This window comes from Melopsittacus undulatus, chromosome 1 (genome assembly GCF_012275295.1).
Source record: "Melopsittacus undulatus isolate bMelUnd1 chromosome 1, bMelUnd1.mat.Z, whole genome shotgun sequence".
Taxonomy (NCBI): Eukaryota; Metazoa; Chordata; class Aves; order Psittaciformes; family Psittaculidae; genus Melopsittacus; species Melopsittacus undulatus.
The window spans coordinates 35,045,121-35,062,081 of NC_047527.1; the positions used below are offsets into that span (position 1 = coordinate 35,045,121).

General features: G+C 36.9%; 1 protein-coding gene across 1 annotated transcript in view; it reads right to left on the reverse strand.

Moving 5' to 3' along the window:
• The window catches only part of PREX2 (phosphatidylinositol-3,4,5-trisphosphate dependent Rac exchange factor 2), a 173,819-nt gene that overhangs the window by 12,792 nt on the left and 144,066 nt on the right, over positions 1-16,961 (reverse strand). Inside the window, exons 36-38 of the mRNA XM_005150790.3 lie at positions 15,685-15,751; positions 14,169-14,359; positions 3,171-3,273 (exon numbers count right to left, since the gene is read on the reverse strand). Coding sequence (XP_005150847.1) covers positions 3,171-3,273; positions 14,169-14,359; positions 15,685-15,751 — 361 coding nt within the window. The remainder of the gene's footprint in view (positions 1-3,170; positions 3,274-14,168; positions 14,360-15,684; positions 15,752-16,961) is intronic.

The following is a 16,961-nucleotide window of genomic DNA, read 5'->3' on the forward strand; positions in this document are numbered from 1 at the left end:
CTGGTAGCACTGAGGAGACACCACCATCAATCTAGTCTCACATACAAACTAGTATTTACACTGCCAAGAGAAAAAGTGATAGGTTTATTTTCAAGCTACACACTAATTTAAAGTTAGCAAGAAACAGTCACATAAAGGAACAGATTTTCTTTATGCTGTATGCAGAGAGCTCTAAATCAGTACAATTCTCATGAGAATTATTTAAAATGTAGTGCTGTTATTATGCTCATGAAAAGGCATGGAGAAATTATTACTTACTTAAAAGACAAGACAAATTCTCTCCCAGTCTTTTCTATGTATCAGGTTTTTAGTTACTTTTCTTCCTCAGAGCCCTGTACCCTCCTGCAGCTCCTTTCCTAGGTCTCTATCCTTTCCATGCTTTGCTGCATCCTGAAGACACATCCTGTCATGATGCTTTACATAGTATTTTGTGGGTACAGATGTTTACATGAATAAACATTTACGAGTAAATAAAATTACTAGAAGACAGCTGGGGCTTTTTGTCAAAAAAAATTATTTTATAAATCCAGCTAGACTGGATAAGCAGATAAAAAGCAGAAACCAGTTAACAAAAACCATGTCACAGCCCCAAGTTCATACCAACTCTCACAAGTTGGTCTCTTTTCTGTAGTTCTCATACGGTAGGTGCTTGTAAATACCTCATTAAAACTGACAGGGCAATTACTTTGAAAATCTATCCAACGCTATCATGGGGGTTATTGTGAGTTGCCATGAACATGATCACAACCTCATTCAATTTACAAGAAAAAAACCCAGTTTCTGAGGTCATCCATTCAATCAGGCATCTTAAGTTATTTGGTAGTGGTGCCCCAGGCTGGAAGAGGTACCTGCTTTGAGCAGAGATAATTTCTCCTTCTGGAAAGCTCATATTACTAGGAGCTAATGTTGCAGCCTTCTCCAGAATAACAGATGAAATAGATGTTCTTACATTTGCACTCGCCTGTCGCTACTCTCTTTATACCACAAAAGATTCAGAGTAAAAACAGGCTAACAAAGTTTTTTTTTATTTGTTTTTATTTGTTTTGTTTTTTATATTAAGCCAGGAAAAAAGCCTTTTGCCTTTAACTAAGTGTTCTGCAACAAACCCCAAGAAGCTTTCTCCATGTTCCCTGCAAGTTTTATGGCCTGCATTATGCTCCTGACAGTTAAATCATACAGATAATTTCAACATTAAATCTGGAACTGTTTTCTAAAAAATACCAGTGTGTTGTTGGAATTACTCAAAAACATTTAGAATTTAATGGAGGGTTATATTTCCACTCCAGAACTCCAAGACTGATTTAAAATTACAAAAGATTATTACTCTATTAATTGCAGCAGTGATTTCCTGCAAGAGGAAGAATGTGTGAAAAGTCTGGCTTGATATACTAGCAGACTTTCTTGCAGTGTCAGTGGGTGGTATTGAGATATTGGTATCTTTAACAGCTATTGATCACCTGCTGTTTTACTTCAAAGAACGTAGCCTCTCTGCCAGCTTCTTTCTACATCTCTATTTGAACAACTGCAGCCACTCAAAACCATGCAAGTTACTTTTATCTTGTCTTTCATTTTCATTTAATAAACTGTAGAACCACAAATAAATCAGCATTTTTTTAACTGTATATTGAAAATGTACCCTTTGACAGAATACATCCTGCAGGCAGACATAGGTAAAACTCTATGTCCATGGCTTTTGATTGCAAAATATCCAGATCTGACTTTTGTCTAGAACTTCAGGAGCAGACATATCAACAAATACAAGCAAGTTTATCCTTATACAGCAGTAGCTTTCAAGTCACGTTAAAGCTGTAATTCCTGAGCAGACCTACACCTTCTGAATCGAGAACTATGAGGGTATTTATTAACCACAGAAACTTATTTTATGCACCAAATAAAGTGGAAGTCCAATATGAAAAGGAATGAGCATAATCACTTTGATGTACCCATGTTAGGCAGCAGCACTTACATATAATCAGAATCTATAGCTTGAGGGTATCTACACAATTGCTTTAACAGACTAAGGGTTTGATCTAGTACATGTGTATTTTTTTTTACAGCAATTTAGAATTAAAGTGCAGATGGTTAATCAACTCAACTGTGACTGTTGCACAGAATATGGAGCAAAATTAATGAAAATAATAAAATTAGATTCAAACTAAACACCAGAATTTATAAATCTTGCCTTATCTGTGATTAATTGTTCTGATATTTAATTATCTTTTTTTCCACTTCAAAATTGAGTGCATCCTGTATCTTGTTTATGCTTTTATCACAAGGTTGAAAGCTACCACAGCCTGAAATATATGTTCCATATTCACACAAGAGTGATTAAATCCCCACTCAACTGCTCTTTGATCAACTGCATAGGTTGAGCTCTTTAATCTTCACTTCATAAGCCTTGTCTAACCACCTCTGGATCATTTGTACTCCTTCTCTGAACTCCTTCCAAGATTCCAAACATCCTTTTGAATGTATTTATCTGATAACAAAATATTCTAGGAAACGCAGTGCAGATACAGTAGAGTGTATCCCCTGCCTTCAGTTGATACTGCCTTTTAATCCAGCATTTTTTGTTATATCTTAGCACTAGAAGTTCATGTTGAGGTGGTTATCTATCCACAACAGCCTCTAAATCCTAATATTTTATTATGACCAAAGAGTGAAAAAACACTATTTTGAAATAAGCACATTGTTCTCAGAAATCTTGCCTGGAAAGCTGAGAACCACAGTATGTATTTCTCCCCTTCCCTCCTACACTTCCCCTTCATTCAGTACATGAGTCATTTTTTTATTAACAATAGTCAATAATCTTACTTTTTTGGAAATGTATTAAAATTAAGACTGTCTTACTCAACTGACTACTCTCATGTAAGGTGATGCCACAGCAATTCCTAGACAAATATCATTAAATAAAATCATAACCCTGTGAAAATTATGATCCATTTACACATATAGAGAAAGCAAGTTGGTTAAAACCAGCCTATTCCATTATGTAAAAACACAACTTTCAGTCAACAACAGAGAATTAAGAAATCCAACAAAATACCCAAATTATGAAAACTCAACACTAAGATGGAGGTTAAAAAATTCTTGTCATTCAATTCAAGTCATTCTTGTTTGATGATGTCTTGTTTGGAAGCATTAGTTCTTATCCACAGTAAGCACCTTACCTGTTTGCGCATGACATCTGTAGCTTGCATGATATAACGAGGAGGTAGCCCATGGCTCCGAGCCAGAATGATCGCCTGTTCCAAGGTAACACTCAGAGTGCAGCTACAATGAAAGACAGAAGTCAGCTATCTGCTAGCAGTGATCTCCTTAAAATAATTGCTTTTGGATCAATTAGCTTCTTATAAAAGGTTATCAATAAAAAGGTTACATAGTAGACCTGATCCTTAATCCTCTCCCACCCATGCAGGCATTAGCTTGAATGCTAAAATGTGTTGTAAGTAGAAAGACTGAGTGTAGCAAGTGTTCCAGCTGACTTGCAACCAAAGGCATTTGCCTTGTAAAAGACAACCCAACTGTGGCTTGGCAAAAGCACAAGAGAGTGACAACCCAAGGAGAATTTTTTGTAATTGTATAAATTCTTTTCCAGGTGTTTTCTGCCCATGTTATCTCTCATCCTCCACTGTTAATGCAGACCCTAGCCTTGTTACCAGAATCCTGACATCTTGCCATTGATTTAGCTTGGTTATTCTCATGGCACATTACTGCAGTTCAATCCAAAATTAAGAGACATTTACCCCTTTCAGAAGAGTAAATAAATAGGGCATTCCTTCAAACAAACCATCTTCTTTTACTTTGCCAATATTCTTCAAGTAAACCCTTGAGGACAAAAAACTCACCATGGTACCACATCCTAATAAAAAGGTTGTAATTGCTTTGTCACAGCAACTGTGAAAGTTTCAGAGCTAAAGATCTTGGTGTAGGACAACCTGTCATGATACTAGACAAGCAGCAACAGGAAAAGTAATTTTGGACATGCCATCTGATTTCATTGTCATGGCAAGGACAAGGACAGATAGCTGGTTTCTCATGCAATCAAGACCAAAGCTGTACAAACCTCACAGGTAAAGGCAACAAAACTGAGTTGAAACTGGGATTTTTTTAAAGCACAACACGTTTGAGGGCTGCTATCATCCAAAAGGTGACAGCAGCTCCATTCTGCACCAGTAAGCTGCTTGGTGATTTTTCTGTTCACAACCAAAGTACTGCAATAGTCAAATATTCTCAATCTGAAAGATGAGCTTTACAGCAAACAACCCTATTTCAGCAGATCCTGAAAAAAAGTTGCAGATTTCAAGTTCAAATAATAAAACTGAAACACATGGTTAAAATATACTTTTGAGTAGCCTTTTGGCAAAATCCTGACCGAAAGATTTTGCACAGTTTATATTATGCACACAGAACAGACAGTATGTTTCAATCAAACACTCATCTTGCTGAGCAGAAGATCTGTAGGAGGAAAAATGTGTCTGCACTTATTTTCTTACTGAAAAAAATCACCACCCTGACATGTTTTAAATACCACTTAAGTAAATTTATGGACTGTAAAAAGTTTCACAGTAGTGAGTGTAGAAGATACTAAATTTGATCTGTAGCTTTATTAATGGTCTTTCATTAAAAATTCATAAGCTCAGTCATTTTCCTTGGTAATGAAATAATTTTTATTCCACAGTTTCTTGTGTACACTGACCTCAGAGTTACCTTGAAGCAAAAAATCTATTGATCTTTTGTGTTATATCTAAGCTTTAAGGTTTTATATTTAAGGATTAAGGTGCATAATAGTCAAATATTAGGCTAGAGATTCTAAACATGTGTTTTCATCTTGTCTTTGAAAGGTGAAATTCACTAATAAAGTACGTGCGCATCATATTTGCCAGCACCAAAATCTAAACATCTAACCTTCAGGGCCAGACTGTAAAGGAAACTTTGACCCATTGACAATGAGGAAAAGTAAAAGTATATGAAATCTAATTTGACAGGTGTAATCTAAGCCACAGAAAAAGGGGTAAAATGTCTCCCTGTGGGTATAATAGAGGCTAATGGGCTCAAAGTACAGCTTTCAAACCAACCAGTTAGTAAGCCAACTTTCCCATAAATCCCATCTTCCTGGAAACCAGAAAGAACAGAAAAAAAACAAGATAATAATAATAATAAAAACTAATAATCTTGTGATAATTAAGATTAATAAAAGAACTTCCTAAATGAAGGTCAGCTTGAAGAATTAGATGCAAACACTAATCTTGAATTAGAAATGACTGCCAAACTGTTCCCCATCCAAAACCTGATGAAATGCTGTTGATCATGGTACGAACCATCCACATGTTGAGAATTCCAACCACCATTCATAAATAATGTTGCCAAGTTTGTGTATGAAGACAGAACCAGAGTGGGAAAAGCAAAGGCAGAGTAAGAAGCATAATTAAGATTTCTTTAATGGGCTGCTGGAGAGGTAGGCAAAAACTACAGTACAATCCCAAAACACCGAGGCTAAAATTGAAAATCTCACCTTAAGGCAAAAAAAGAATAGTGATTCTAAGGACAATATTTTTAACACTTATGATGACAGCACTGATGATGTTAAGTATTATTACACCTCTTTAATGGAACCTTTTATATGAGAGGTGATGCTGGTTAGATACATCCACTGTTTCTTTTAAAAACATGGTTACTCCTTAGCATATATTAAAAGAAGTTAAAATAGCATCAGTGACTTCATCACATTTCAATATCCTATTTTATTAGAGACGCAATTTAGTATCACTAGATTTTGTGTTTCTTTTAAGGCACACAAAGGTCTGGTGAATGTCAGAAATAAATGTAAATTACTGGTAATGGCTTTTGTCATGTGACTATGAAATAAAGTTACTGTTTTCTAAATACTGAAACCAACAACACTCAAATAGCTTCATATTTTGTTGAATACTGAGTCAATGAAATGGCATCTTCTAATAAAACTGATTATAGAAACCTTTCATGGTGCTACGCTGAACTGACTCACTAGTAAACATGCATTTACACGTGGGTGCTTTCTCCTAGTTCTTCAAATATGGTCTTGAATCTGAATCTACATATCTGTTACCACAAATCAAGCTACCCTGCAAACCAGCTGTGAAATGCACACATAAAACATCAGATGGCAACAATATCATAACTGGAAATACCTCAGCAATAGGGCTGCCAAGCATAGGGAGATTAAGCAAATGCAGGTTTAAACCAACACAACTTCTACATTTTATGAAACAATATGAAAGCTGGAAATTCCTCTTATAATAAGACTGTTCTGGTGGTTTGAGCAAAGTTCAATATAAAAGACTGTCAGCAAATATGTACAATATGTAATAATTCACCCTTCTCCTGCATTTTGAGAGCTGATAAGCGGGTGGTATTAACATTTGCAAAGCAATTTGGAAACAGTTCTAACCACTGAAAGCTTCTGGTCACTTGGATGCAATCAGCCCAGACAACCAAACATGGAAAATATTAGGGGAAAAAAACCTCCTTTAATGTTCCTAATATTCTGTTACCGGAAGCATAAACCCCAAATCTGTGTATTTTACAGTGCAAGCAAACCAAGATCAATTTTCATTCCCTCTCTTTTCCTCTCATCCCTTCCTTTAATGCCAGAAAAACAAAAAATCCAAATTCATAATCTCAGAATTTTTTGCCAGTTATAATCACAAATTCCCTGCCTTGACAGATTACAGCAGCAAGGCAGCACAGACGTTTGGCTTTCCCAGCACAACTGGGCTGAGAATTCTTCATTTCACCCATTTGGTTTCCAAGAAACAGAAGGGGCTACAGCTGCTTCCAGCCCCCTGCCTGCTATACCCAGTCTCCCATCAGTCATGACAGTATTGATGTGAAGACTAAATACAAACTTTCAAACATCTTCTGTGTCAGACCATCCTGAACAAAAGAGGTTAAACCATCTTCTGTCACCAACAGTGCATTTGTTTCTGATTTAGTGTGATTTTTACTAAAGGGCTGCAAATCGACAGGGTAGACACACATGTACAGTGAAAAATGGAGTTGTAAAAGGGGAAAACAGGTTGGAATTTTCTAAGAAATAAATTATTTCATGACAGCCTGTTTGATGCCACCTGAAAAGAAAAATAATTTGAATTCATGTACACTACCTACAGAGCTGCCATTTGGCAAACTGTATATCTGTGTTACCAGAGTAAAATGAATCTAAATCATTCAATTCATTTTCAGGTTTCAGTTAGGATCCCAGCCATCCTACATCCAAAGATGCATCAAAACATCCTGTGGAAAAATGCCCTGAACAGAAATGATGAGTTGAAACAAATTGGCTTAGTAGTTACCACCATCAGAGATGCCAAAATGAATTATGTTCTAACTATGTGAAAGGGAAGAAAAAAACCCAAAACATAAAAAGGATGCATCTATGCTTAATCTAATGAAAATTTAAAGCTTCTAATCAACATGTAATTTAATGCCATTGTTACTAATTACTTTTCTTTCCATACATCATAAGCTAAACATACCTACATTTGACCACCTTTTTAACCAATTATACTATTAAGTATTCATTTCTGCTGTCATTTAAATTAATACTTATACAGTAGCTATTATTTACACCAGTGTATGCAACAATTAAAGACTTCAGTTTTAAAGTAAATCACTTTGGAGTAAATATTTTTTGGGAGTATTTCTCTATAATTACTAGTGATGGCTGGGTAATATGCACCGATTCTGAAGAGTAACCCAAAAAAAGAAAATAAGCCATGATAAACCTAAAAATGAGGGGAAATGTTTCTCAGGACTATAAAAAACCCCAGCATAATAAGTAAAGGCAGGCCTAAGGCAAGACCCTCCCACAATTTCTAAGCTGTTATTATGGGAATATGTCTCCATGCAAGTAGAGTTCAAGCTCACATTCTCTGTGCCTGTATACTGAAACTGCTAAATAGCATTTCATCTCACAGGAAAAGATGGTCCTTAGACTGAGTCCCTTTGTGAAGCTGAGATGCTCCCAGTGTGGCAAGACCACTGCTTTAAATCAGCCTTGGACTGAACCCATCCACTGAAGGTTAATCCAAAACCTTTGTTATTTTTGCCAACATACAGAAAACCATTACTCTACACATGAACTGTATTTATTCCATTATGATGGTTCAGTAATCATAAACCGTGCTTCAAAAAGTAATTATTGTACCACACAGAAATGGATCCAAAAGATTCAAAGTATCCCATGCCTTTTGTTTGCTCATTTCAGTTATACTTGCAAAAACAAAGAAATCTAAAGTCAACTGAAAGCCCATGTTTGACCATTATCTCTTCTTGTGTGTGGAAAGTCTTTCACATTAAAGGCTTCTTTCCCCATAAGCAGGCAAATAAATCTGATGGAAAACTGTGGTTTACTTCCTCTCCTGTGATAGTTCAGATTATTCACTCTTTACACCTCAAAAATTACAGAAAACTTGGACAAGTTTTTACTTTTGTATAGTTCAAGAGGATCTATTAAATTTTTGTTGTAGCAGTTTTTGTAAGGAAGAATCGGATTCTCCGAAGTCCTGGACTGCAGATATGGCAATATTGTAGGAGCTGAAGCATGACAGAATGATTCTACAGAGGACAGTGATCAAGTTGTGTGTCAACCCTGCTACTAAATGTCCATAACGTTAAAAGGAGTTCAGGTAGGAAAAACAAGAATACCTTGAAATCCATGTTAGTAGCAACTTAGATCCATCTTACCTGTTTCAGTGCATTTTATGCACTTTTCTCCATTTTCAGATTGCATTTTACATGAAAGTGACTCAGAAATTGAAACATGCAAAAGAACTTTAAGACTATAGTCCTTCACATGCAGAGATAACAAAGCAAAAATGTACCAGATTAACTATGAAAGGCAAATATAGATCAGAATAAAAATTATCATCACTGTAGAAACAATCTATTAGTGCTAAATGTCTTAAGACAAATTCTCATATATTTGACAATTACATAACCATTTCCAAATCGTAACCAGCACAGAACAAAATACTCTACTATCCTAAATTATTTTACAAAGTTTGTGCCTTAGTAGGCAAAGTATAAGAAAAATACACCAATTACAGACAGACATAAAACTGCCATTTAAAAAAACACAAGGGAATCTTGACTAAATGGGAAGGTAGAAGGACTAAAAGCACAGTTTAGACCAGATGGCTGGAAAGGAACAAGGATTAGTCTTTCATCCTGTGCTGACCTGTCTTCTGAAAGTAGCCCTGTCGATCCCAGGAAGCCTTCTTACTGTGGAGCTAATATGCCAGCGTAAATGTAGCTGCAAAACTTCAAGGAGACTTTTGTTTGCAACATACAGTCATTGAGTTCAGGACAAAATTCCTGACAGAAAATTTTCTAAAATAATCTAAAAGGAAGAATTCCTATGATAGAATGTCTAAAATGTAAATTCAGAGTACCTATTCTTCATCTTGTTTAATTTGATTCACAGAAAGGCAGCTGGCCATGACAGACAGCTTATGGAATTACTCTGCTTTGCTATGCGGAAGATGGAGCAGGTTTAGCTGGATTGCAGGAGCTGTGCCAGCTACAGGAGACAGCATAATCAACCCTTGGCAAAACCTGCCTCATCATTCAGCTGTGTGTCTGCCAGCCAGAACCCCACTGCTTGAAGGATGGTAACACTAAGGAGAGACTTTCTAGAAGGGAAATTAAAATTCAGAAAAGAAAATAAGACAGTTATTTATTTTTTTTATTCACAGAATACTTCTTTTCTCTTGATCCTCCAGGAAATGCAACATTTTAAATAAAATTGGGATTTGTTGCATTTGGATGCTTTAAATGATTCCTTTGAGCCTGAAAGGCCTATGGTTCCTGAATAGACTTCTGCAGCTGCTGCACCTAATTTCATTTTGGCATAGAAAGAGACTAGGACATGTCTATGCAGTACAGTCTCCCTCAAGCAGAAGCTAACATCATGATTCAATAAAATTTAGAAGTGCCTTTCATCACCTACATCTGTACAGAGTGACTGCAACTTCAAACAGAACAAATACAAGTAAAAAAAGCAGAGCATTGTTTACAGGGTGACAGCTGACTGGCAGGCAGAAACATAATTATGGATGATAAAAAAGGAAAACAGAAATGCAAACTATTGATTTCTTGGACTGATTTAGTACTCTCTTCCTGATGTTGACCGACGAGGCATATTCATTTATGATAATCCAAGGGGAGTTTGTAGTATTTGCACATCACTTAGGACAGTGAAGGTTAAAGGGACTTAGCCTTAACAGGACTTTTCCCCTAGCCTTGTTTTTCTAGTGACTGAAATACATTTGAAAAGAACTGCTGTCTGAAATAGATATAGGGTTTCAGGCTCTAATGTAAATTGGTAAACATATTGTCATAATAAAAATCAAAGCAAAGCAATCACCAGCAATTCAAAATCCCCAGCATTATCTTGGATACTGGGATGGAAATATGAACTCTGTCAAGCTGTTTTAGCCTAGTGCAGTATAAAAAGCAATTTAATATGGATCACAGTGAAGTCAGAAACCAAGACACTGCTGATCTAGAGATCTTCTATCACTGTCAATGCAGACAAAGCTGCTGTTTCATAGTTCTTGGCCCCTTCCCTACTGGACTGCCACCCAACACCTCCCTCCCAGGCTATCTGCGATTTGGTTCTGGTTAGAAGGAGAGGTTGCAGACCACATCCAATAAATCCATTATAAATACCTAAGCTGGGAAAACACAGAAAGGGCTCTGCAGTCAGTTCTCTAAGAGACAGTTAAACTGAGCGAGGGAAGGTTCATATGTATATTTTTTGTTAAAGTCTATTAAATATATCTAAATTCTGACAGATTATATGGTTCGCTTAGTTCCCACTTCCCAGGAACAAAAGAAAGATGCTGAGCAGCACAGGACGCTATACTCTTCCCCCATTACAGACCAATGACAGAAATTAGGGTAAAATGAGGGCTTTTTTAAGGGAAGCACACAGAAACCTTGCTCTGAGTTGGTTATTCTTCATTTTCAATCTGGCAAGGGTGATAAGTGAAGAATATACTTTAAAGATTAACCTGCAAGGAAAATTTACATCTTTCCCCCATCAGCTTGCCTAGTAGCATCTGTAGATAATACCAGTTTTCAACCCATTTAATATCTGTAGCATAGTGTTAAAAAACAGTCATGAGTAATTGGTCTAGGCCTCCAAAATGTGGATTTCTGCAGCTGATCGAAATCAAGCACTTCACAGCAGTTAGTCCCTAAGAACACAGGAGGACAAATAAACTGCTGAATACAGCCAGAGATAAATACCCTCTTTTACTGAAAAGTAGCTTGAACTCTGAGGAACTAACTTACAGCTTAAAGAGCACTATTTCACAAGATCTTCAGCCCTGATTAAATAGTGTTTAAAAAACAGAAGAAAGAAGCCTTCAAGATGGCAGGCAACAAGCAAAATAATGTATGTCTATGGGACTCGATCACATCCAGCATCTCAGAATAATAGAATCATAGAATAGTTAGGGTTGGAAAGGACCTTAAGATCATCCAGTTCCAACCCCCCTGCCACGGGCAGGGACACTTCACACTAAACCATATCACCCAAGGCTTCATCCAACCTGGCCTTGAACACTGCCTGGGATGGAGCATCTTACACATCCTTCTTCTGTCCTCATCCCAGGATTTCATGGTGCTGCAAGACAGTTTCAGTCTGTGAAGTAGCAAGGGGTGTAGGTTAAAAAAGCACACCAGAATTTAGCAGTAGAAATCCTGGGAACAAAATTCACCCAGCAAGCCTAATGGCTGGAGTCAAAACAAGCTGTCTAGCTAGGCAAAAGCCATTTCAGAATGCCAGAAAGTGGAACCTACTCAGTGCTGGGGCTGTAGAGGTGTGGCTTTGGGAGGCCAGCAAGAAAAAAAACAGCACACAAAGTCATTTTATAGGACTTTAAATTCCAAGGAAAAAATCTTCTTCATCCAGTTGTATGCACAACAGTACCTTCAGGAAACTGTTAAAAACATTTCCTCAGCTTTTACCACTCCAAAAAATAACAACCCTTGTTTAAAAAAATAGACCCTTTCAAAAAACTTGACCCTTTCCAGTCTCTAAATACATGAGTTTTCTTCTGAACTTTTAGAAATTCAGGGCAAAGCCTCTTTGAGTATCTATAAAATCCCAAGTAATGCATTCCTTTCTCCTGGAGGGCCTACCTTAAAATTCCTCTGATAATGCCAAGAGGTGATGTTTCTCTCTCTGAAGAGATGGTAGCCACAAAGGCAGTGTTAACATATAAGTGAATTAACAGTATCTCGCACAAAAGCTCAAATGGACTCACTTTAAATCAGTCATGCTTTGGAGAAAAGTGTTTTGCACCTTTGCTTTATATAAACAGGTGACCTTGAATCCTTTAACATCTAGATGGAATCACACACATAACATTTAAATACCATTCCCACTGGTCATAATGAAATGTCTTGAAATCCAATATGCTGGCTTTTCAGTATTTTGTTGGTTTTAAATATACTTAAATAGACATTTAATAGTTTATACCTTTGAATTAGCCCTAGTTTTGAGCAGAAATTTGATGAATAATTTATTCTCAGGTAAGATCAGCTCACATTCAGAATCAAGCACACCACCATCATTCAGTCACCAAATTATTCTGAATAAGCTGTGACCCACACCCTGTGGGCAGTAGTTCATTGGGGCTATAAAAATTGCTCTGACTTTATTCCTAAACTGTAAGAATGTTTGGCACAAATTCACTGGCCAATTCAGAAATTAATCCATAAAATCATGATGAAACCCAGAGGTAATCTTTTTCAGCTTTACAAAAGAAAATGACAGAATTAAGCCCTAAGTCTTTTCTGAACACATAAGACATGCAACTGAAACCCAAATAAAGAGCTGTGTAGTTTTGTGGTCTTCTGAAATGCCAACTTCATGACAGTCCATGTTACACAGTATTCCCATCTTCATCTTATATAGTGACTAGTGTTAAATAATACAGCCTTTTTCTGTTACTGCCTAAAATGAAGTACAGTATACAGCATATTATATACACTGGTATCACTAATGAGGAGTAATGCAAATAGTCTGTTGCAAATTATGTTAAAAGAAATGGCAAGCAGTGTTTTTACACAACTTGTGTTGGCTATATCTGAGTTCCCTGCTTTTCGTGCCTGATAATCTGCATTGCAGCCATGTTGCTTGCCTTTTTTAAATTTTTTCTTTTTTATATTTCATCCCGAAGCTCTTTTAAAGAAGAACATTATTTAAAATGAGACGAAAGCAATGCTTGTTCTAACACAATGTACTGGTAACCAAACCTGCTAAAATAAGGATTTGCATAAATCAGGAACTACAGAGCCTATTTTTAACATAATGCTACCTATGATCTACAGTTTGGAATTATTATAAAAAGATCAGATATTTAGCATCAAGTTTCCTGGTTATGTTGGGGTGTTTGGTGGCATAATTTCCCCCTCTCTAATTGTAATCTTTACAATTTTCTGGTATAATGTACCAGAAATAATTGTTATCTGCCCAGCTGGAATATAAACATACGGCTGCCTTTGATGAAAATCATGAAGTACCAGAGAGCTCTATGATGCTATGGTCATATCTCTATTTGTCTATTAAAATCTCTTAGCATTGATGATAAAGATCAGTTGATTATAGCTCAATTCAGTTTCTGATAATTTGATAACTCAGCCTATAGAACCAATTGTTCAGTCTATAGACTGAACTTCTAGTTACCATAAGGTACAACTGCAAAAATGCATCTCTCTTCTGTTTCATTTTTTTCTTGAAACAAGCTCTATTACAACTTCCCCTAGCAAACATGGAAATACAAATTTCATAATTTCTTGCCTGTATTAAGAGTTTAATACAGTAGGTGTTATTCACCTAGGAAACCTTCCTTTCTGTGCTTTAGCAATTAAGGTTTCTGTCTTTTCCTGACTTGAACAGGAACAATCCATTACAACTCCACAAGGCAAAATCATATTGGTCATTTCTGTTAATCACTACAAACACACTACAGATCTTCCAAGTGTGTTAGCTATTCAGTCTAAGATATTAGATATTCAGTGTAAGACCACTATATAAATAAAAAGCAGCAGTCTGCAACCTGCAATGACTGAATAACTGACTGAAACAAAGGGAGGAAAAGAAACCGAAATACCGGTGAACTCCACTGTTGCACATAATGATGTGACAAGCTCCAAGCCTGCTACAGAGTTCAGACGACACTGAAAGCAATCCAACTCCGGAAGCACTGCATGCAGTGTATGCACAGGCAGCGGTGCGCTTGGATCGAATAAAGGACCCTATGAGTCGGTAAAGTTCATCCAAGCAATTGAGAGGCCTCATCAGCTGCAAGAGAGGAAGAGAAATTTAAATACTTGCTTCTGGAAGCACATAAAATGCTGTTTTAGAGAATGTCATCACATGCAGATGGGATGGCAGAGCTGGCTGAGAGAGTGAAAGCAAAATTCCAGAACATAGATACAGAACAATCTTCCGTAACATAACCTATGACAACTTTTTCAAACTTTTCAATTCTTGCTATCCCTGTTTCATTCCCAGTCCTGCCTGCAGAAGTGTTTTCACCTCAAGAGATTGTCATTTCCATTAAAGGCACTGGCAAAAAAGTAAGCCATGAAGAGGCAACCTACACCCATAAAGGATGCCAAGACTAGTTAATTAACTCACTGAAAAATCAGCTTGTAATTAAGGCACACTGTCCTTTATTTATGCAAATATCTTGTTCCTAATCCTGACTAACAACATGGAAAAAGAAAATTAACTGAAATGACAAAAACATACTGCAAACCAAGAACAGTTAACCTCATAGCTGGACTTAAGATAAACTCAGCATTACTGTACAGAAAATAAATGATCCACCTAATAAAGAAGTCCTCGAACACTTTCAGGGATGGGGCATCCTCCATGGATGTCCTCCTTCCCTCCTATGCAGCCCAGCATGGATCCAAGAAAGGGGAATTATCAGCCTTTTAACACCCATACTGGATGATACCAACATAAAATTTTAGTCTGTCATGGGGTTCAGATGATCACTGTATTTTATTTCTCAAGCACAGTAGCTCAATCATTTTTCAAGTCAGTAGAGGCAAGACCTGAGAACTTCCTTCCCCTCTGCTACTGGGCTGCAATATGGGCATTAACTCCAACAATAGGAGAGAGCATTAAATGAATTTTCAGAGCCCCTGGGATCTCTCAGTCACAGAGATTGAAAGAAAAATGAAGGCATTTGAAGAAAACCTAAATGAGGAGGTTCGGAACAAAGCCATCTGAGCAGGATGCTGAAGGACTATTTCAACAGCACTTCCACTTTTCAGAACAAAGAATTTCCACCTGCACCTGCTCTCGCCCACCCTACCCTTCCACCCCCTTCATGCTCCTGGAGCAAACTGCATTGCCCTGAGAGCACAGTGGAAATGAAAGCTGTGGTTCCTCTTCTCAAATACACTGATACCCTTTTTGATACAGAACCCCATGGCACAATATACCCTTAAAAACACAGGTGGGACAAATTACTGCAAGAGAGCTCCTCCTTTCCCTGCCCCCTCCCCACTTTAAATAATTCAGTTTTTCAATGGCATTAAGAAAGCCTCAGAGAAGGATCACACAGTGTGTAACATGCAAAGTTTAATTAGACACTTAACATTGTTATTTACCTTATCTATGTAAGCTGCTTTAGATGTTGAATTTGGAGGCAAGTTTGACTTATCCAGGTAGAATGCCCTGAAAGAACAAACATAATAAGGCAAAACCTGTTAGTTGCTTAATCTCCTGAACAAAATGTATGTGGCTGTTAGACACCATCCTAACACTTGATTATTTTTTTTTATTTCATGCTAAGAGAGGCTCAAGCAATAAGATATGGGTAAATAAGCATTATCCCACTTTCTTTTAAAGTAATATTCTTGTTGCTGTTGTTCTGGAGACAAAAAACCATCCCTCTGACAGCACAGTGAAAAATTTAATGTCTAGTTAGTAGAAAAAACAGATCTGAAAGAGTTTTTCACCATTAAAAGGTTTGTGGCAACTGTAGATTTAATAGTGACTTTGGGAAACTTGGCCTTACGTAAACTACGCCTCAGCTAAATGCATTACAAACTTTTTTATATTAGCTGTATTTAACTGTAATGATATAAAACCAGAATCCCAAACATGAACCACAGCACAGAGAGAAAAAAACATGCACAAGCTCACAATATAAAAAGAAACAAAAAAGCAAAAACACTACAAGGGGCAAATATGCATCATACAAGCAAACTGGCATTTGCAGTTTCTTCACTCATGCATGCATGTGCAAGTACAAGAGTCTTTCTTTACAATTTCTTTGAAAATGAATTGGTGCATGAAAGGAAAAGCTGAAGAAAACTGTTATATACCTGCAGAACACAAATGCAATAAAGAAACCGTGCTTACTGTATCGGGTTTATCTATTGTGTACTAAAGCTCATCAACACACATTCTCTCCGTTCCTTCTATAACCTTTCACTTATCAATGAACAGTACTAGAAAAAAGTTTCTATAAAATGAACAAATACAAAGGTTGGCTAATTTGTGTGTGGCACAAAGGAGGCTAACATTCTGAACAGAGGGCTTCCATGCTATCCTCCCCTAGAACAGGAAAGCTCTTAACACCAGAAAGGAAGAGCTTTAGCAAAGAGCACATAGGCAGCACAGAGCTTTTCCGTCTCCTTCAACTCGGAAACCCTGGAGGATTTATTTTCTTCTTTCTACGTTATAAACAAAGTAATTGCTCACCACAGATGAGCTATCATTAAACATCTCATAGACAGAGGAAGTATCTTACATCTCTCTGTGATAAGACCAGTTTCTCTGCCTCTGCAGAATCACTTAATTAAAACAGAAATAGTCCCTACCTACGGCATCAGGGTTGGACCAGATAATCGTTAAAGGTCCTTTCCAAATTAAACCATTC